This window comes from Lynx rufus, unplaced genomic scaffold (assembly GCF_022079265.1).
Source record: "Lynx rufus isolate CCGP_SWC_20201006 ecotype Redwood Valley unplaced genomic scaffold, mLynRuf1.p SCAF_28, whole genome shotgun sequence".
Lineage (NCBI taxonomy): Eukaryota > Metazoa > Chordata > Mammalia > Carnivora > Felidae > Lynx > Lynx rufus.
In genome coordinates this window covers 2,394,980-2,416,565 of record NW_025814843.1, presented here as the reverse complement: position 1 = coordinate 2,416,565, position 21,586 = coordinate 2,394,980, and the positions used below count along the sequence as shown (strand labels likewise).

General features: G+C 47.9%; 1 protein-coding gene across 1 annotated transcript in view; it reads right to left on the bottom strand.

Moving 5' to 3' along the window:
* The window catches only part of LOC124519440 (multidrug and toxin extrusion protein 2-like), a 60,299-nt gene extending 40,206 nt beyond the window's left edge, over positions 1-20,093 (bottom strand). The window contains exons 1-8 of the mRNA XM_047089622.1: positions 19,935-20,093; positions 19,690-19,791; positions 13,364-13,432; positions 9,755-9,903; positions 8,922-8,964; positions 8,316-8,360; positions 6,033-6,130; positions 4,342-4,439 (exon numbers count right to left, since the gene is read on the bottom strand). Of these exons, the coding sequence (XP_046945578.1) occupies positions 4,342-4,439; positions 6,033-6,130; positions 8,316-8,360; positions 8,922-8,964; positions 9,755-9,903; positions 13,364-13,432; positions 19,690-19,791; positions 19,935-20,093 (763 nt within the window). The remainder of the gene's footprint in view (positions 1-4,341; positions 4,440-6,032; positions 6,131-8,315; positions 8,361-8,921; positions 8,965-9,754; positions 9,904-13,363; positions 13,433-19,689; positions 19,792-19,934) is intronic.
* Between the last annotated feature and the right edge of the window lie 1,493 nt (positions 20,094-21,586).

The window sequence follows — 21,586 nt, the reverse complement described above, 5'->3', positions numbered from 1 at the left end:
ATTACGAACCTCTGTTACTGAGCACATGTGAATAAAGAGGTCGTCAGTGAAACAACAACATAAAGGGGTGGTGGAGAGAGCTGGATAGGAGTAGCATTTTGGGATGCTACTTAAGTTAAGGTGGTATCCATTCAAACAGGGTTGTTATAAATTTAAGATATTAAATATAATCTCCATGGTAACAATGAAGGAAAAAATCTAAATTACCTGAACAAAGGAAATGAGAATGGAATCAAAACAGTTCCCTAACAAAAAAAAAAAAAAAATCAACTAAACCCCAAAGAAGGCAGTACAGAAGGAAATGAAACACAAAAAAGGTCTAAGACAGACAGCAAATAATAAAATGGCAAAGAAAGTCTGCCCTTAGCAGTAATTATTTTAAATGTAAACAGATTAAATTCTCCAATAAAAAGGCAGATACTGACCAAATGGACTAAAAACCACGATCTAACTATATGCTGTCTATAGGAGCCTCACTTCGGTGACAGAAAAGTGACTCAGAAAGCAACAAATAGGCTGAAAGAAAGAGGATTAAAAAATATATTCTAGGGGCGCCTGGGTGGCTCAGTCGGTTAAGCGGCCGACTTCAGCTCAGGTCATGATCTCGTGGTCCATGAGTTCAAGCCCCGCGTCAGGCTCTGGGCTGATGGCTCAGAGCCTGGAGCCTGTTTCCGATTCTGTGTCTCCCTCTCTCTCTGCCCCTCCCCCGTTCATGCTCTGTCTCTCTCTGTCTCAAAAAAAAATAAATAAACATTAAAAAAAAATTAAAAAAAAAATATATAGATTCTATATCAGTAGTAACCCAAAGAGAACTGGGGTAGGAGCCCAAAGAGAGCTGGGGTGGCTAGACTAAGATTAGACAAAATAACTTTAAGTCAAAATCTATTACAAAAGACAAAAGGACATTATATACGTGTGTGTGTGTTTACTATTTATTTTTGAGACACAGAGAGAGAGAGGGAGAAAGCATGAGTGGGGGAGAGGCAGAGAGGGAGGGAGCAGGATCTGAAGCAGGATCTGCAGAGCCCTATGCTGGGCTCAAACTCACGAACCGCGAGATCATGACCCGAGCCGAACTTGGGACGCTTAACCGACTGAGCCAGCCAGGTGCCCCTGAAGGACATTACACATTGATGAGACAGTCAGTTTATCAAGAAGACACAACAATGATAAACAGGGCGGGGGCCAAACAACACAGCCCCATAAAATACAAAGCAAACATTTACACAACTAGAGAATTAGACAGTTCCACAAAATACTTGGAGACTCCAGTACTATTTTCGGTAATGAATGGAACACGTAGACAGAGATCACTAAGGAAAGAGAGGACTTAAAACAACACTATACACCAGACTTGTACAGAGCTCTCCACCCAACACCAGCAATACTCTTCTCAAGTGCACACGGGACATTCTCCAGGTCAGCCCATGTGTTAGGTCACAAAACAAGTTTAGAGTCATTTGGGAAGACTGATCTCATACGAAGTATCTTCTCCAACCACAACAGAATAAGGATAAAACCAGTAATAGAAGGAAATCCAAAAAATTCATATACATGAAAAATTAAACTTTTTTTTAAATATTTTATTTATTTTTGAGAGAGAGAGAGAGAAGAATGCAAGCAGGGGAGGGGCAGAAAGAGGGGGAGACACAAAATCCGAAGCAGGCTCCAGGCTCCGAGCTGTCCGCACAGAGCCCGACGCGGGGCTCGAACCCACGAACCGTGAGATCATGACCTGAGCTGAAGTTGGATGCTCAACCGACTGAGCCACCCAGGTGCCCCAAATTAAACACACTCTTAAACAAAACACAAGGGACAATTTAAAAAACAACTCTGAAGGGGCACCTGCGTGGCTTAGTTTGTTAAGTGTCACATTCTTGGTTTCGGCTCAGATCATGATGTCACACACAGTTCATGAGTTTGAGTCCCACATCAGGCGTCAGGCTCTCCAGTGACAGTGCGGAGCCGCCTTTGAATTCTCTCTCTCTCCTGCTCTCTCTGCCCTTCCTCCTGCTCTCACCCTAAATAAATAAACTTTATTAAAAAATGTAGCAAAAGTTCAACTAAAAAAAAAAACACCACACTGAAACAAAAGAAAACCAATACACAACCCACCACACTAGATGAAGTGAAGGAGTACTCAAAGGGACATTTATAACTGTAAATGCCTACATTACAAAAGAAAAAAGCTCTCAAATGGATAAAATTAATTTTACGCGTTGAGGAGACGGAAAAAGAGCAAATTAAACCCAAAGCTAGAACAACATAAATAATGAAGATTAAAGCAGAAATAAATGAAGTAGAGAATGGAAAAATAACGAGAACCAGAAAACCAAAAACTGATTCTTTGAAAAAATAAAACAAAAACAAAAACAAATGAAAAGAGATCAACGAAATTGACAAAACTTTAGCTAAACTGACCAAGAGAAAAAGAACAAAGGCTCAAATAACTAAAATCTAAAATAACAGTGGGGATGTTACTACCAACCTCACTTTAATAAAAAATATAAGAGAGTTCTAGGAACAACTGTATAGCAACAAATCAAATAACTAGACGAAATGACAAAATTCCTAGAAACACACAAATTACCTCAAGTGACCGAACACAAAGAGAAAATCTCAACAAACCTTTAATAAGAGACTGAACAGGCAATCAGAATTTCCCAACAAAGTCCAAGACCTTACGGCTTCACTGGTGAATTAAAGCAAATATTTGAAGAACTGACACCAATTCTCCTCAAACTTCCAAAACACAGAAGAGAAATAATGGTACCAAACCCACAGCCTCGTTCTGAGGCCAGCATCACCTCGACACCAAAGCCAGATTAAGACAACACAAGAAAAGAAAATCACAGAACAATATCCCTTATGAATATAAATGTAAAAATCCTCAACAAAATGCTGGCAAACCACACCCAACAACATATTTAATGATCACACACAGTGACCAAATGGGATTTATCCCAAGAACACACGAGATGATTAACATCAATCAATGCAATACACCACATTAATAAAATGGAAGAAAAAACAAAGAGTGATCATCTCAGTTAATGCAGGAAAAAAAAAAGTCCAATATCCTTTTATAAACAAAAACACTCGACAAACTAGGAATAGGGCAAACTTTCTCAACCTGACGAAGGGCTTCTATGAAAAACTCACATATGTCATATCAATGGCTAAAGTCTGAAAACTTTACCCCTAAAATCAGAAACAAGACAAAGATGTTCACTTTTGCTACTTCTATTCAACACTGCACTAGAGGTTGTAGTCAGAGCGATTAATCAAGAAAAGAAATTAAGAGGCATCAAAACCGGGAGGGAAGAAGTAAAATTATCTCTATTCGCACATGGTATGATCTTATATACAGAATCACCCAAAGAGTCAACCAGAAAGCCTTCGGAGCTAATGAATGACTTCAGCAAACTTTCAAGGTACAAGATCAACGGAAAGTAGATTGGAGGTTACTGGGAGTCTAGAGGGAGAAAAAATGGGCAGTGACTGCTTAACTGGTACAGAATTTCTGTTTGGGGTGATAAAAATGTTTTAGAACTGGATTGTGGTGATGGTTACCAAACACTGTGAATGTATTTAAGGGCACTTAAAATGGTTAAAATAGCAAGTTTTATGTTACATACATTTTACCACAATTAAAAAAATTAGAAAACAAATCTATTTTACTAAACTTACAAATGCATGTTACACTATTTAAGGGAATTTAGCTAAACTGTAAGTGGTACTATTATTTAAGAACTCAATCTGTTCACCTGAGTCGACAAGATATCAATCAAACTGTGTTTTAATACAGCAGGATGAGGGGCGCCTGGGTGGCGCAGTCGGTTAAGTGTCCGACTTCCGCCAGGTCACGATCTCGCGGTCCGTGAGTTCGAGCCCCGCATCAGGCTCTGGGCTGATGGCTCAGAGCCTGGAGCCTGTTTGCGATTCTGTGTCTCCCTCTCTCTCTGCCCCTCCCCCGTTCATGCTCTGTCTCTCTCTGTCCCAAAAATAAATAAAAACGTTGAAAAAAAAAATTTTTTTAAATACAGCAGGATGATTTGCAAAGAAAAATTTAGATTTTTGTATCTGCAATTTTAATTCCTTAAATATCAATTCTTAAACCCAACAGCTGCCAACCGTTTTCTATGACCAAAAGCTGCCTTTATGGACATTTAAAAAAAAAAACTCATAGTGACCTATAATTTTTATATTTTCAGTATACAAATATTTTCCTTAATTTTTTTAATTTTCCAAAAAAAAACTCTCTGGGGGAAAAATATCCAAACACCCGAATTACATCCTTCTGAATAACAAATATCATAATGTAAATCAAAGTTCTCATACCTCCCCAGGTATCGACGTGGATTTTTTTCCACCACATGTACAGGAGAAGGAGAGCAGACAGGAGGAACTGGGAAGTGGTGTTTGCCCAGGCAGATCCTCTGAAGGAGAGAAAGTGATCATTACCTGGGAGTATATTCTGTCCAAATATAAATAAACAGAATACCCCTGACAAGCTTTTGCTCTGTTTTAAGAATTACAGTTATTAGAAAAGCCTAGAACTTGTAGACTATCTTTTAATGATTTAAATACACTGTCCACTTATAACTGACTTGTTTTCTTTCCACCAACAATTTTGTGGAAAAGCCAAATGTTACTGTTCATCACCAGAAAAATAAAAGGACATACACACTTGTCACTGTCCTTTGTCCTAACAGCCCGAAATAACCTAGCAGACAAATTCTTAAATGTAGTCAGCTACGTACAATATCAAAAACAACTACTGTGCTCAAAATACTGGTCTAAGGTTCACAGTTATTTCCCAGGATTATAATAAATTTGTTTTCAATTACAAGACAACCTTAGAGCATCTTAGATGACATTTTATCACCACAAATTAAATGATGCCCCATCCTGGCACAGGGAGCCCAGAACCCTGCTTGCTTCCTATTTTTTCATTTTAATCTTCCGACCAATCCTCACACTGTATCACTTATTAACCCATTCCTATGTGTTCTTCTCCTCTTTTCCAACTATCCAAACTGTCCTCCGTACACCTGTTCAAGAAACTTCTACGAGATGGTCTGTGAGGTGCACCTGCAGAGGAAAGCCGGACAAACCGGGTGCCAATCAGGTGTTTATGTGGGTTGATGTCACCAGCTCTCAGACCTGCCTGCCGACTCGTGCTCCCGCCCCCCCCATGGTCAAAGCCTCTGGCTTTTCCGGCAGAAGATGTTACAAACCTTTTTTCATTGATTATTCTTATAGTCCACCTCTCTACTACCCATCACTTAATGACTTATATACAAACGTACAAATGTACAAATATGTGTGTGTGTGTATATATACACACACGTGTATTACTGCAACTAACAGAACTAAATTTCCATCACTACCTGGTACCCACATTAATATGTGTACACACGAAGTCTCATGAAAAGACCTCCATACACTATTTTCTATTCTATCTCATTTTACTACATTTCATTCATAATGTATCTCGAGTGCTCGTGTGACCACGTCAGCCCACGTGAAGGGGGCTGGACCTGGGCCAGCGCACCAGACGGTTCAAGTCAGGGATGGATCGACAGCATGGTGCCTACTGGCGGGAGGTCCAAACTGACGCTGCCTTCCTCGTGGGACCCTCCGACTCTCCAGCTTCACAGAGACGGAACTGGCTTGATTTCTTACAACTGAGAGCTAGTGGGAGATCCCGACAGTCCTCTGCCCCCTCCTGCCTTTGCTCAGGTCTGGCATCTCAGTCTTCACGGGCTGCAGCGACGCCCTCTCACACTAACTCCACCGGACAGGCAGGTGTCAGCTCACAACGTCACCTCTTCCACAACATTCTCCCCCTGCTGACGCCCGCACTCCTCCTCACAGCCTGGGCTGACTGCCCCCCCAGGTGCTCCAGGACACCAGCCCCCACCCCATGGGGATTCCCTCCCAGGCCGCTTCACCCCCCCATATCCCAGCCCCCAGGGCCACGGCCAGCAGACACTCAGCACTTGGGGAACGAACGGGTCACAACTTACACCACTCCGAGGTCCAGGGCATAGAGCAGGAGGGCGTTCATGCCCACATTGATCACGTTTGCTGCAATCCCAGTGATCACTTGAGGCATGATGATGCCCTAAAATCCCCAAACAGGAAAACAAACAGCATTTTCAAAAGCTGATCGGTTATGGGGTGTGACGTAATGGGAAGCATATATACTGGTCTCTGCCCCCACCCCACCCCCGCTTCCTGGCACGGAGCTCCTAACTCCCCTAGAACTTCTCAGTGGCAGGGGCACGAGGCGGATCCTTTGTTCTAATACTTGGTCTTCAACCCGGGTTCTTGACACAGAGTTCCTAAATCCTTTGGAATTTCTTGGGTGACAAGGGTGCCTTTTGTCCTAATGACTCTGGGTGGGCTCCTGGATGGGAGCTGCTCACCAGAACAACCAAGCCATGGTTGTTAGGAGCTTGACATTTTCAGCCCTTCGCTCATTTTCGGGAGAGGGGAGGGGGGCTGGGAATAGAGGAAGTGATCAATCCCGCCTACGTGAGAGAGCCTCCCCTGAAACCGCAGCAGCACGGGGTTCAGACAGCCTCCAGGCTGTGAACACGAGGACGTGCTGTGAAAATTCCGGACCCTGTCCCACACACACCTTGCCATCTGGGTGTTTGGCCTGCGTTCTTTGCCACACCCTTTTGTAATAAACCGGCAAACCGTAAGCAAACTCTTCGTGGGTCCTGGGAGTCGCTCTAAAAAATTAACGGAATCAGGCTGGCGGTCGTGGAAACCTCCAACCTGCAGCCGATCAGTCAGAAGCACAGGGGGCAACCTGGGCACCGGAAGGTGGGGGGAGGGGAGCCTCGAGGGACCGAGCCCTTTAACCCGTGGGAGGTCCCTGAAACTCTGGGCAGAGCGCGTTAGGGTCGAGTTAAAAGGCAGGACATACAACTGCTTTAGCCGGGCTGCATGGGGATGTTTCCACTCCTCTGGTGAGCGGAGGATGTGGTCTCGTGAGAACAGTTAAGACTCTTGCAGCAGGAAGAGTGAGTTTTCCTAAAGAGGTGGTCAGCCGAACACTCAGAGGTACACAGGCAAGGGTTCTGAATGACAGCACGGTCACAGAGGACGTCGACGGCCACGGTCAGAGCCGCTGGCCACGTCTCCCCCACTGGTGCAGCTGCGAGCCCGGCCAACTAGAAGTTTCTAAAAGCTTTTGAATGACCCGCTGGGCCATCGTTTCTATCACAGTAACACACAGAGAGAAGAGAAGGGATGATTGCATGGACAGCAAATCGGTGCATGGCACGAGGTGTCCCAGGAAGACCCCATGGGAGACACTCAGGCCGAGTTACCTAACTTCCGTCCAGGGCCAAGGTGAAGGTTCATGAGGTCACCTCACACGAAGCACCCAGCAGGGCCTGGTCCCTAGCAGGTATGTGGTGGACATTCACCCCCATTATTTACGGGGCCGCATTCCTCACTTCTCGTGTGTCTCTTGCCTACTCTACGCTAGTCCTCAGGTAAACATTTTCTTGAAGACTCTACATTTGGGACGCCCGGGTGGTTCAGTCTGTTGAACGTCTGACTCTCGGTTTTGGCTCAGGGAATGATCCTGGGGTCATGAGATTGAGCCCCATGTTGGTTTTGGGCGCTGACAGCGTGGAGCCTACTTGGGATTCTCTCTCTCCCCTCTCCCTCTGCCCCTCTCCTGCTCACACTCTCTCTTAAGACAGATAAACTTACAAAAAAAAAAAAAAAAAAGAGTCTACATTTTTTTTTAAAAAACAGTTGGCCACCATCAAAGTAGAGCGGCTTCTGTGGATAAAAGTTACATGAAGGCAAGCGGGCGGCTCACGTAAGAGGGACCTGGGGACACAGAGGCAGAGCTCCCCCTCAGCTCTGCCCTTAGCCTTCCCCTCCGTGTCCCTTGTCCCTCTGGTTCCTGGGGGCGCCGTAAACCCCACAGAACTCTGCAGCCTCTTCCTCTAAAGCACAGGCACCAGAGCCGGGCCTGAGGTCAGACCCAAAGCCAGCAGGCAGCCCACAGAGGAGGGAAGGGGTGCAGTGTTGTGGGTGTTGTGGGAGGCAGGGGCTGCAGGGTAAAACAAGAGGTGGGCACAGGAATCTGACAGACTGAGACGGGCATCTCTCCTGAGCTGGACAAAATCCATTTACAAGACCTCAGGTCTCCCAAACAAGGAGCTCTGGGTAAAATTCCAGGGAAATAAAACTGCGAATGACTTTCACGGAGAACTCCCTAAGAATATCTACTAGACGTTTCAGGGACCACGGAGTAAAAAGATCCAAAGGCTCTATACCTGACTTTGCAAATATCTTGTCTGCAGCTGGAACAGGAACGCTGCCTAGGAGATAAAACAGAAAAACACCTCTTGTTAACATGAAGGCATAATTCCGACAGTTTCTGACAGTTCTGTTTCTCAAGAAGGTATTTCCTCCTGATGCGACCTCAAAATCAGAGACCCACACCCACGCGGATCAAATGCTAGGATGCTGTTTGGAATTTTCCGGAGAGGACCCTCAGACCTCGAACTGGCCGAATCTGCGAACGGCTCACTACCTTGACGTCTGAATGGCTCTGAGAGTGCCAGCTGGCAGTACTTTCCCCAATCCCAGAGGGGTCCCAGAAACATCTTAATTAATCTGCAGTCAAAAGCACCCACAGAATAAGGACAGAAAGCTCTTCCCCCTCATCGGTGTGTGTATTACGTTCAAGCTGTTGGATATCAAAGTGGTACAAGTGCTGAGAAGCAGTAAGGATGGGATGACAGGTCCCAGAAATACACACTGAACTTACACGGGAACAGGACTATGATAAAATAAACAGAAAGAGGGGAGGCACAGGCATGACACTATTCATGAGCTGCTTGGGGCGTCCCAGGACACAAAATATCCTCGACACTTACAGGAAGAGCAGGAATGAAAATCATCACATAAATCTGGGCTATCCTGAAATAAACAACAAACAGCCTTCAGTTAATATTCAAACAACTGCTGCCGTACTTCTTCAAATTGAATCCACATGGTTCCTAAAAATTAAACATAATTTACACGGGAGAAATTTAATACCACTCTGAAAAGGCTTTTTCCACAACCCAGATTAACACTATGTTAGGCTTGCTACGTGTCTGCTTTTACAGGGAAGTCTGACTTTACATCTTTCAGCTCATTCTTAGCAGAAAAGATGGAATGAACAGAGCAAAATGAACTAAAAGTCGGGCAAAGTTCAGAAACGTTTTGGGTCAGGACTGTAGCTGTACCTCACACTGAAGCAAGACGAACAGTGTTCTAGAAAAGAGAGATGCCTCCTTGCATCCCGTGATCCCGTGTATCCTGAAGACAAATTCCAGAGTTTGCTGGAATTGTAGGTTAAAAAAAAAAACCCAACTCTAAGAACTCTAAGCAACTATATTGCTCCTTTGCTTCTGGGAGGGAAAAAATCCTCTGCGTATTTACAAAACACCAGGAAAGTAGACTGGGGCCAAGGGTATTAACATTCTCATCCTGTATCTTCACTCTGGGCAGGACGTCAGGTTACTGTGTCACGCTCTGTCACTCTGCGTCACTCTGTGCCAGCTGGTCCCTGCCAGCCTTAATACCCTGTGATCCACAAATCACAGCTTCCATTCTCCACGGGGGTTCAAGTCCAGCTAATTGACCAAAACGTCAACGAAGGTTAAGACGACCAGACGGTCACTTACGCTGAACCTGGGGTTCTGACATTAGAGACGCTGCTGACCTGGAGACTTCGGGGTCTTGTTTTAAGAGCAGGAGGATACGCTCCGTATTGATGAAGACGGCCCAGCAAGGAAAGCAACACAGCATCAAGATGAGGATTCCTCTTTGGAGTATGATCCCCACGCGTTTTAGGTTCTTGCCTCCGAAGGACTGGAGAAAACAAACGCAGTGATAAAGAGGGCCACCGTGTACCGGGCCGAGGCCTGGACCGCCGGTATCGCAAACGGCTCCCCAAGGGAGAGCACCCTGCTGGCCACCCATGCAGCCGGACGGCTGTTGTTCTCCGCTCCCAACATCTGAGCCAAGGGCACCAAGGGCATTTTAAACATGCTCCGGGACGAGGAGTCTCCCGTCTCTGGGAACAGGGACAGTTAGACATGGAGGGCACTGACAGCAGAGAGCAGGGCTTCAAAGGTGCAAGAAGAAGCAGGCGTGGGTTAGAGCCTGCCGGATTCGCTCAGCAAGTATTTCTTGAACTCTTACTATGTGCCACACGCATTTGGGACCCGGGAACTAACTCAGCAGTGAACAAAGCAGGCAGAAGTCCCTGCCATCATGGAGCTGACTTTCTAGAAGGAAAGGGAGACAGACGATAAACAGAAATAACTAAGATCTAGGGGCGCCTGGGTGGCGCAGTCGGTTAAGCGTCCGACTTCAGCCAGGTCACGATCTCGCGGTCCGGGAGTTCGAGCCCTGCGTCAGGCTCTGGGCTGATGGCTCGGAGCCTGGAGCCTGTTTCCGATTCTGTGTCTCCCTCTCTCTCTGCCCCTCCCCCGTTCATGCTCTGTCTCTCTCTGTCCCAAAAATAAATAAAAACGTTGAAAAAATTAAAAAAAAAAAAAGAAAGAAATAACTAAGATCTAGAGTGCATTCTCTAGAATGGCAGTAATGCTTGGAGAAAAAGACATCAGGGAAGGGGGACAGACCCTTGGGGGAGGAGCACGATGTTTACATGGCGGATGGCAGGCCTCCCGGAGAAGGGGATTTCTGGCAAACACATGCGGGGGCTGAGAGAATGAGCCAGGCAGACGTCTGGGAGGCCCAGCAGGGCAGCCTGTGGGGCTGGAAGCCCGGTGGGGACAGCAGAGGGCTCAGCGGCCTCCACAGTCAGACGGGGTCATAGGAGAGTTGCGAGCAGAGAAACGACATCACCTGATGTTTAAGTGTGACGAGAGCACAAAAGGCAGAAATGAGGGGCAGCCAGGTGGCCAGAGCACAGAGCGGAGAGCAGGCCACGGGAGGGCAGGGCAGGCCCGGTCCCCCCAGTGGCCTTGGCCGAGTCAAGGCTTCTCAGAGCTTTTCTCACGCTCCCTTTCCTTCAAGTACCCTGAATGACTGTCTCTTTCTCAAAAGCAAAAAGGAGTCTAACCTAAAGTGCCTTGAAAGAGTCAGTGGAAACAAATTAAAAACAATGGCCGTACAAAGGACATAGAATATTGTGCAAACATTAAAAGGGAATGTGTCCACCTACTTCATTCAATGTGTTCTCCAAAACACATGGTTTAATGGCAGGAAAAAGTAATAAGACCATGTAGATGTTAGAATGGTGTAAGTGTCCATATTTGGAAATATTTGGAGGATATTCACCAAACAGTTAATAAAGATAACTCAGAAGGGTTAACCTTTAGTGATTTTTCCTCCATCTTTTTCAAATACGTTTCTAGATAACCGAAAGTTTCTAGATGGTGCTTGACCTTTACAATCTTTTTTAAAGGCTATTTAAAATCCAAGAAATGGGGCGCCTGGGTGGCGCAGTCGGTTAAGCGTCCGACTTCAGCCAGGTCACGATCTCGCGGTCCGTGAGTTCGAGCCCCGCGTCAGGCTCTGGGCTGATGGCTCAGAGCCTGGAGCCTGTTTCCGATTCTGTGTCTCCCTCTCTCTCTGCCCCTCCCCCGTTCATGCTCTGTCTCTCTCTGTCCCAAAAATAAATAAATGTTAAAAAAAAAAAAATTTAAAATAAAATCCAAGAAACAATGTGCTATTACAGAAATACGTTTACTAATACGGAAAGATGTCCACTGTATATGGGTGGGTGGGGAAACAAAGATCTAGTTTTTTCTTTTTTTAACTATATGAATAAAAATAACTGAAATGGTAACAAAAAAGGGACAAAATAACTATTTTAAAATAAAATTTCAGGGGCTCCTGGGTGGCTCAGTCACTTAAGCGTCTGACTTCAACTCAGGTCATGATCTCGCGGTTCGTGAGTTCGAGCCCCGCATCGGACTCTGTGCTGACAGCTCAGAGCCTGGAGCCCGCTTCGGATTCTGGGTCTCCCTCGCTCTCTGCCCCTCCCCCGCTCATGCTGTCTCTCTCCCTCTCTCTCAAAAATAAATAAGCATTAAAAAAATTTTCTAATGATTAAAAAAATAAATAAAATGTTCACATTCTCTACCATGCCAATCCAGAGCTACATTTAGTCCTTAGAGCCACATTTAGCTTAGCCTATAAAAACTATCCCAGGACACCCTCACACACCAACAGCTGAGGAGCTGAGTCCAACAGCTCAGGATATAACACATATGCTCAGGGCCACTCCTTCCTTGGGATATAACCCCGTCCCCACTCTCCCAGGCAGTGGGTTTGAAGGCAGGACTCATCTATGACACATCCACCTACCCATCTAGCCATCATTCGTCTCTCCACCTCATCTATCTACCATCCATCCCTCTAGCCATCTACCCATCCATCCATCTGTCCAACCATCCATCTACCATCCATCCATCCCTCCACCCACCCACCCGTCTATCCAGCATCCATCTATAAACCCATCCACCCACCACCCAACCGTCTATCCGTCCATCCGTCGTCATCTACCCATCCCTGCTTGCTTCTCTGCTTTCCTCTCACTCATTCGACAGATTTCCAGGGTACCCACTACATAGCAAGCACGATGCTGAGCCACAGGGATTCAAAGACTGAATGGGATTATAGCCTTTCTCCCCAAGCAGCTCAGATTCTACCAGGGAAACCGCTATGGTTGTAAACCAAGTGGGTGAGATGGAAGACAGAGCCAGGAGAGAAAGGCCGGGACCAGAATCGGACTCTCCTCTGACTGCGTTAGCACACCAACCCAGAGTTCCCAGTCCTGTGACAGGCAACGAGGACGGAGGGGTGTGAGCGGACTCTCCGCTAACGTAAGGAGACAGAAGATAAAGAAGGATTCTGGCTTCAGTGGAGGGTTGTGTGTTCTTGAGAGAGACAACCCGAGAGGAGAAACAGTTCAGGGAGGAAAGCCGGATGGGCTTAGCTCTGGTTGAGCTGAGTGTGATGTCCGGGACGTGACCGACATTCAAGTGCGGCCCTCAGGACAGAGACGTGGGCAGGAGACGGAGCTGAGCATCTCCAACAGCAGGTGAGGGAGTACAGTGTCAGGGTGGGAGAGACCAGACCGGAGACAGAAAGGAAAGCACAGCCCCTGAGCACAATTATAAAGCCCACTTGGCTTACATCTACAGCCATCAGCAGCACAGTGTTTGACAAATAAAAGGCAACAAAAGCCAAAGAGGGAAGAGTCGCCTACCTGGCCTCCAACAGGAAAGGTAACTGACTAAATACAAACATAAATTAAAAAAAAAAAAAATCGTGCGTGGGGGAGGGTGGTCCTCACCTGAGACATCAGCGTGTCACAAGCCGAGGCCAAGCCAGTTCCAACTGAAATCCCAATAACGTTCACCACCTGCAAGGAATGACAGGCAGCTGCAGCTGGAGGACCGGCCGGGCAGTCGCTGCCTAACAGCTCCCGCTAAGCCAAGGAGCCGTGACGGTTTATCTGGAAGGAGCAACCTGCAGTCGTACACTTAAGACTTTGCACCTCACGGCAGATGGGCATCCACGTCCATCCCTGGCGACGGTAAACAGAAACACAGCCTCCGACCAGAGGATCACAATCACTTCCACAATCACTGTCAACCGGGGTGGCTGACAACGTAGTTCTTCTTGAACAACACGGCGTGTGTTAACAATTTCCACATCAAAAAGTTAAGTTGCGGTTGATATCTAAAGGCAACGCCCCTGGTCTGCGATGTGCCTTTAAGAACGAGGACAGCAGGGGCGCCTGGGTGGTGCAGTCGGTTAAGCGTCCGACTTCAGCCAGGTCACGATCTCGCGGTCCGTGAGTTTGAGCCCCGCGTCAGGCTCTGGGCTGATGGCTCGGAGCCTGGAGCCTGCTTCCGATTCTGTGTCTCCCTCTCTCTCTGCCCCTCCCCCGTTCATGCTCTGTCTCTCTCTGTCCCAAAAATAAATAAAAACGTTGAAAAAAAAAAAATTAAAAAAAAAAAAAAAAAAAGAACGAGGACAGCAAACGTGTACTGAGCATACGCCACGTGCAGGCCCTGTCCCCAAACCCTCCCATACAGGGTTGTCGTGGGCACTGTGCCCGTTTTACGGGTCTCGGGAGCAAGTCACAGAAAGCTTAGGTCACTCAGATGGCGACCTGAAGCTGGGAAGTCTGGCCACAGGCTTGAACCCTGTGATGAGAAACAGGACTGGTTTTGTGTCGCCCTCGTGTCTGCACCTCACCCAGGGCCCCTGACAATGAACCTGCAGGTTAAGGTCAGGGCCCAAGGAGCCATTTTGCAATTGCGGGGGCTGGGGAGAGCTGGAGACCCTCATTTTCATCCTGGGTCTCACGTTTAGCAGTGATGTCAATCCCAAGGTGGGTTCACTTCTTGGCTGACCAAGATCATAAACTCTAGCCACCAGGGGTCAGTGACAGGCCACACACAGAGGGAGCAGCGGGAGGCTGGCGCCTTGTGTTCTCAATTCCAGCCCGGGACAGTGTCAGGGCCAAAGCTCCAAAACCCCTCAGCCTTCCAGGCAAAGAAAAGGAAGCCCAGCCGTCACTCTTCTTCTGTGGCCTCAAGTCTATCTCTGGGCCAAGTCCGCTGTCTGAGACTGCTTGGATGAAAGTCAAGGGCGTTGTGCTTTCCCCACACAATGACCACCTGTATACGGAGACGGTTCGAGACTTGCTGACGTATCTCTCGTAGCAAGTTGTCCGGGACGCCATCTTCCACCTCAGGGTGTCCACGCCACTCCTCTGACTCAGTATCAGGAAAGGCCGTCCTTCCCCCGAACAGATGGCTCAGGGACATCTTGGGCACACTGTGAATTTCTGGAAACTACACGAGCTCAGGATGCTGGTAATTCTACCAGCTAATTATTTATCCTTCTGTACTGAAAGTATTTTTACAAACCAACTCAAATTCTTCATGAAACAAAACAAGGTGGGGTATAAATAAATGTTTGTGGCCGGGCGGGGGGGGCAGGGGGGAGGGCAGGGGGCAGCTGGCTGGCTCAGTTGGTGGAGCACGCGACTCTTGGTCTCAGGGTCATATGTTCAAGCCCCATATTGGGAGTAAGAGATTCCTTCAAAAAAATAAAATAAAATAAAACCTAGGGGCGCCTGGGTGGCTCAGTCGGTTGAGCATCCAACTTCGGCTCAGGTCATGATCTCACAGTTCCGTGAGTTCGAGCCCCGAACGGGTTCTCTGCGGCCAATGTGGAGCCTGCTTCAGATCCTCTGTCCCCCCACGGCCCCCTCTGCCCTTCTCCCACTCACATGGGTGCACACGCTCTCTCTAAAAATTAAACGTTAAAAAAATAATAAAATAAACCTTAAAAAAGTTCTTTTACTTAAAAAACAAACACTTTTGTAAATTCTCTCATTCCGCATACAGAATTTTTCATAAAGTAAAACATTTTTAACTGTATCTGGCTTTCATAAATAGTTTTCTTGAAATTGGGCCTACTCTCCTCCTACCAATTAGTTACAATTTAACGGCTGGTTAAAAGCACCGTCTCACCACGCACTGCCCAAGGAAAAACAGACATAGACTCCCTTACCTAAAACCTTAGCTACAGAAATTCCTCTCTTTGCAACATACCAACCTTCCCACATACCCTTTTCAGGCCTATCTACGGAATTTGGGGCTTGTATTTGCTCTGTACCTATTTTTACTTCAAAAAGTAGGAACTCTTTTTTATGCTCTCATCGGTGCGTGATTTGCGGGAAAAACAGAGAGAAAGAAGGAAAGAAATTACTACAAACCTTCCATAAAATCTTAATTTTGTTTTCTCCCCCAAGATACAGTTAAGATAGTTTTATTTAATTCCTTTTTTTTTTAATATTTATTGATTTTTTAGAGCGAGCAAGCACAGCAGGGGAGGGGCAAAGAGAGAGAGAGACACACACACAGAATCCAAAGCAGGCTCCAGGCTCTGAGCCGTCAGCACAGAGGCGGACCTGGGGCTCGAACTCCCGAACCGTGAGATCATGACCTGAGCCGAAGTGGGACATTCAACCGACTGAGCCACCCAGGAGCCCCTAATTCCTTCTTTTTTTTTTCCTAATGTTTATTTATTTTTGAGGGGACAGAGGATCTGAAGCAGGCTCTGTGCTGACAGCAGAGAGCCTGATGTGGGGCTCAAACTCATGACACGGGAGATTATGACCTGAGCTGAAGTCGCACGCTCAACAGACTGAGCCACCCAGCCGCCCCTGGTTAAGACAGTTTGGCCGAAATAGTGAAAGGAGACATGGGGCCTACACGTGTATCATCACAGAGCCTTCAACCCTCACCATGTTACAGCAGGGCCGTGTAGAAGACAAATTCAGGAGGCGCCTAGATGAGGACCCGCTCACAGCTCCCCTGAGCTCTGCATTTCCTGGAAATATCCACTCGGGGCAGATCTGTGCCAGGAACCAGGCGTGGCGAAAATTAATATGAGCTGGCCGGCCAAGGTGACAGTATTCAGAGACAGAGACTGTGGCACAGCACGGAAGGGTGGGGCTGGGGGGGGAGGGAGTGGTCTGGGAAAGTGTTCTGCAGATGCATGCCCCTAAGCTGCATCTAGAAGGATCCTCCCGAGCCTCACATGCAAGTCACAGAATGCAGGATCGAGAACGATCTGGGCAGTCAGGGCTGCAGAGTGAGAGAAGAGGGAGGGACCACAGCAAGACCCATGAGGTCAAAGGGCAGGTAGGGACTTGAGAGGGCTCCAGGGATAAAAGGTTGCCAGCAGGAAAGTAAAGCTTAACACTGTTACAGTGGAAAAAAAAAAAAAAAACAACAACAACAAAACTGCTACCGTGGGCCCAAGCTGAGAGATGGCAATGTGCAGAGTGTGAGTCCTGAAGTGGATTTAGGGGGTTCCTGAAAGCCAGAGAGATGGAGGGAGGTGGGGTCCCCACACCCAAGAAGCTGAGCACTCAGGCCCTGGGGCGTTTGAAGAACACAGAAGAAGCCATGCACCGGCCATCAGATACCATGGACATGAACCGTACAGGATGGTAAACCCGAAGGGACAGTCCAGAAATGGGCACTGCGAAAAGACAGGCTATTCAATCCAGGGGTGTCGGGAGCACTGGACAGCCACAGGCCAAAGCGTGACACTGGACCACTATCTTACGCCACACACACAAAAAAATAACTCAAAATGGATTCGAGACCTGAACGCAAGACCGGAAGCCATAAAACCCCTAGAAGAAAACACAGGCAGGGCAGTGAGCTCTCTTGGTCTTGGCGAGGACTCTGGTTTTGACACCAACAACAAAGGCAACAAAACCAAAAATAAATGAGTGGGACCACACCAAACTAAAAAGCGCCCGCACCCTGAAGGAAACCACCGACAAAGTGGAAAGCCAACCTACAGAATGGGAGAAGATATTTGCAAATCGTACACCTGATAAGGGGTTCACCTCCACAATATGTAAAGAACTCCTACAACTCACTAGCAAAAGAACCCCAAACAATCTAATTAAAACCTGGGCCGAGGATCTGAATAGGCATTTTTCCAAAGAAGACACACAAATGGCCAAAGGATACTGGAAAAGGTGCTTGACATCACTAATCGTCAGGGAAATGCAAATTAAAACCACCATGAACTAACCCCTGCGAGAGTATGTGACAGGAAATAACAAGTGGTGGAGGACACGTGGAGAAAAGGGAGCCCCTGTGCACTCTTGGAGGGAATGCAAACTGGTCCAGCCCCTCGGGGAAAACGGCATGAAGTCTCAAAAAATTAAAAATAGAACTACCATATGATCCAACAATCCCACTTCTGTGCATTTAACCAAAGAAAATGAAACAGGTAAATAAAATGTAAATAAAATGCGGCTTATGCACTGAATCTTAGTTGGTCCTAAAAGAGAAGAAAATCTTGCCATTGGTAACAATGTGGATGGACACTGAGGGCATTATACTAAGTCAAAGAAGTCAAACAGAGACAAATGCCCGTATAATCTCACTTACACGTGGAATCCAAACAAAGAAAAACTGAACTCATAGCAGACTGGTGATTGCCAAGGACGGGGGGGGGGGGGGGGGGGGGGGGGGAATGCCCGAGGGGCTTGGTGGTAAAGGCCATCTAAAGATACAAAGTCCCGGTTACAAAGTACATAAAGTGTGAAAATGCAATGTACAGCATGGTGAATATAGTTAATAATACCGTATTTCACACTTGAAACTTGCTAAGAGAGTAAATCTTAAAAGATTTCATCACATAGAAAAAAAATCTGTGTATAGTGATAAGATTTTAACCAGATTTAATGTGATCAGTTCACAATACACACAAATACTGAATCATTACATTAGACACCTCAAACCAATTAAAGGTTGTGTGTCAATTACATCTCAGTAAAAAAAAAAATTATAATAAAAAAATTTTTTTAAGGGGGCGCCTGGGTGGCTCGGGCAGTTGAACATCTGCCTTTGGCTCGGGTCATGACCATCTCACGTTTGGTGAGTTCAAGTCCCACACAGGCTCGCTGCTGTCAGCACGGAGCCTGCTTCGGATCCTCTGTCCCCCTCTCTCTCTCAAACATTTAAGATACATACATAAACACGTAAATAAATAAAAATTAAAAAAAAATTTAAAGAGCACTGCAGAATAAATAAAGGTTTGGAAGCAGCGATAGGAAAAGGGAGATCCCAACTGCGGCCCCGTGGATAAACAGAAAGTGTCCCTTCAGGTTTCCAATAATAACCCACTGTTAATGTCGTTCACAGCAGACAGAATGATCAGGAGTACAACATTATGCCAGGGCCACGGTGCTCTATGTGGGGGAGGAAGCAAGTTCATCCTTTCTGGAGGGGACACAGTTAACAGCCTGTAGGTAAAGCTTCTCTGCTTTCTTCACTCTTTCTAGAGACCCAATCTAAAATCTCAAAGGAAGTAGGAATATCCCTTAGCCTGAATTAGTTCACTCAGTAACAGACCTGTAAATAAAATATCTGAGTCCACATACTAAGGTCACTTCACCCACAAAGCTGAAAAGAGAAACTCTGGCGGTCTCGCCACGGTCTTAGAGCAGATACCGACCTCTGGTGGGGACGGAGGGGGAATTTTCTAAGGCTGGGAGAGACCACCTGCCAGCACCACCGGAACTATTTTCCACCTTCTCTGAAAGCCTGGATGGAGGGAGGCAACTTTCCGCTACATCACTAACAAAAACTCAGGGACGAAAGCCTTCAAAGGAGGTGTAATTTCAATCCGTGGCCCAAGGGAGACACTTTAGTACAAGCGGGAAATACTGCGCCCATAATGAATTGTGCAATTCAAACCGATGGCAGACAATCTACATGATCTCTAAGTTCTCCGGTTTAATTTAACAACAGGAAAAAAAAAATGCCGTTTTGTTCCTGTGACCGTATTGTTGCTACAAATTCCTAGCAATCCCTGGCCGCCCTGGAATTGTATCATTGCTACAAATTCCCCGCAAGCCCGACCACCACGGGATGGTTGAAACAAGCTTCCCCGAGCAGTTTACGCGATCTCCTTTCAAATCTAGAGATAAGGCAAAAGGTACCCACGGGCCAAGCTCCGATAGTGTTAAGGGAAGATATCAGACATAATACAATGCAAATTCCGAGGCTTTACCGCGGGGCCGACCCCAATGTCAGTGTTTAAAAAAGAAAAGAAAAGAAAACCTACCGATACCGCGAGCGTAACGGCATCCAGCTCGACTTTGCCCAGATGCCCACAGAAGATGGAACTGACGACGCTAATCAGGAAGATCATCAACTGGGCCAGGAACTGCGAAAAAAGGAGGGAGAGCACGCGCTGACACCGGGCCCGCCCGCCCCGCCCGGGACCCGCTCGGGCCCCGCTCGGGGAGCGCGGGGCGAAGGCGCTGGGGGGCGCCCCGAGCCGGGGCCGCCGTCGGGGCGCGCACTCACCACGGAGCCCGCGAGCGCCGCCAGCGCGGCCGCCTCCCGCCGCGCGTCGGGCGGCAGCGCGCCCCGCAGGCTCCGCAGGCAGACGCGCCAGCGAGGGGCGTCGGGCGGCTCGGCGCTTTCTCCGGACGCGGCGGCGACGGCGGCTGCGGGGGGCTCCATGCCGGCGCGGGGACTGGCGCGCGGGAGGCGGCGGGCTGGGGGCGGCCCCCGCACGGCCCCGCCCCGCGCGCCCGCGGACCGCCCCCACCTGCGCACGCGGCCGGGGGTGGGGGTGGGGGAGGGGGAGGGGAAGGGCCGCACCCCGGGACGCCGGACCTACGGGCCAACCGTCACCGCCCGCACATCCCCGGGTGGGGTGTGGGGGGGTGGTGCTGGGGAGGCAGGACGGGGTCGGGGGCGCTGTGCGCTGACAAAGGAGACTGTAGCTTGCGAAGAGCGAAATGTGCTGCGGCGGGGGCGGAGAGGGCGAATTTCTAATTCCACCCACCGCACCCCGAGAGCACTGCGCCGGTTTTGCAGGTGAAGTCCCTCTCCCTCTGCCTCGGGTTACGGGTGTGTTAAAGTATTTACTCCCCTGGGGATGCGCTCCTCGCCTGCAACTTGGGCTGATGAGATAAGCCTCCGCATCCCTTCCCAGGGGCTCCTACCTGGTGAAGGGAAGGCCAGGCAGGGTGAGAACTCTTTAGAAGGCGAGGGTATCCAGGAGGGGTATCCACAGGGGAGGGAATGAAGAGGGTGCGTGTGTGGGCTTCCTAACGAAAGAGCTGGGAGAGGGGAGGTTGCCGGCGAAGGGGGGTGGGGGGGCATCCTTCAGGGCAGGCCTTTAATCTTGGTCCCAGTAAAGTGACTCTCCTAGAAGAGTAAAACACCGAGGGTGGAGATACCTTAAGGCGGCCCTGGGTGTTTTTTTACTCATAGTAGCCAACATTGTGATCTTGTCCATTATCTGTTCTTTGAGGGCAAAGGCCGTGCATAGCTCTTTGTATCCATCCCAAGTACACAGCGTTCTTAATTCTGAGTTAAACAGTGTCCCCCTCCCCCCAGGAAGGTTGAGTCCAAGTACAACTTGGTTACTACTTAATCCAAGGCCGCTACTGAAATCCTGACCACTCCCTCCACCCCAGAGGAATTAGCTAGGGTTGTTTGGATTTGCACAGCTCCAAAGACTTCCCCAATTATTCTCCAATGCTGGGGCAGAAGGGAGCATTCACCAAAACCTCATCCTTTTAAGACAAAAGCACGTGCGCGCGCGCGTGCGCACACACACACACACACACACACACACACACACCCCTTCCTTGGATACGCCATGTTCACCACCTAAAGCTGGTGCCTTCATAAAGACCAAGACCCAAGCAGAAGATGAATGGGGCCCACCCAGGACCCCTTTCCTAGCCCCCTCTTTCCATTTCTGCTGCCTTCCAATCTTTAATCCCCTCCATCAACATAGGAAAAGGTCTGACTTCTTCCAGTTTGCCCAGAATAGCTCTTCAAGCCCTTTATTTCTCTCTCTGGGATGTCCACCCCTCTAGAAAAATGAGGTGCTGCTTCTCAGTGGGGTCTTGGCCTACAGCTTCCTCTCTCCTGGTCTCTGCCAATCTTTCTCAGTCCGGACAGATTTTTAGACCATTCCTTAACAGGAAGCATGTTCA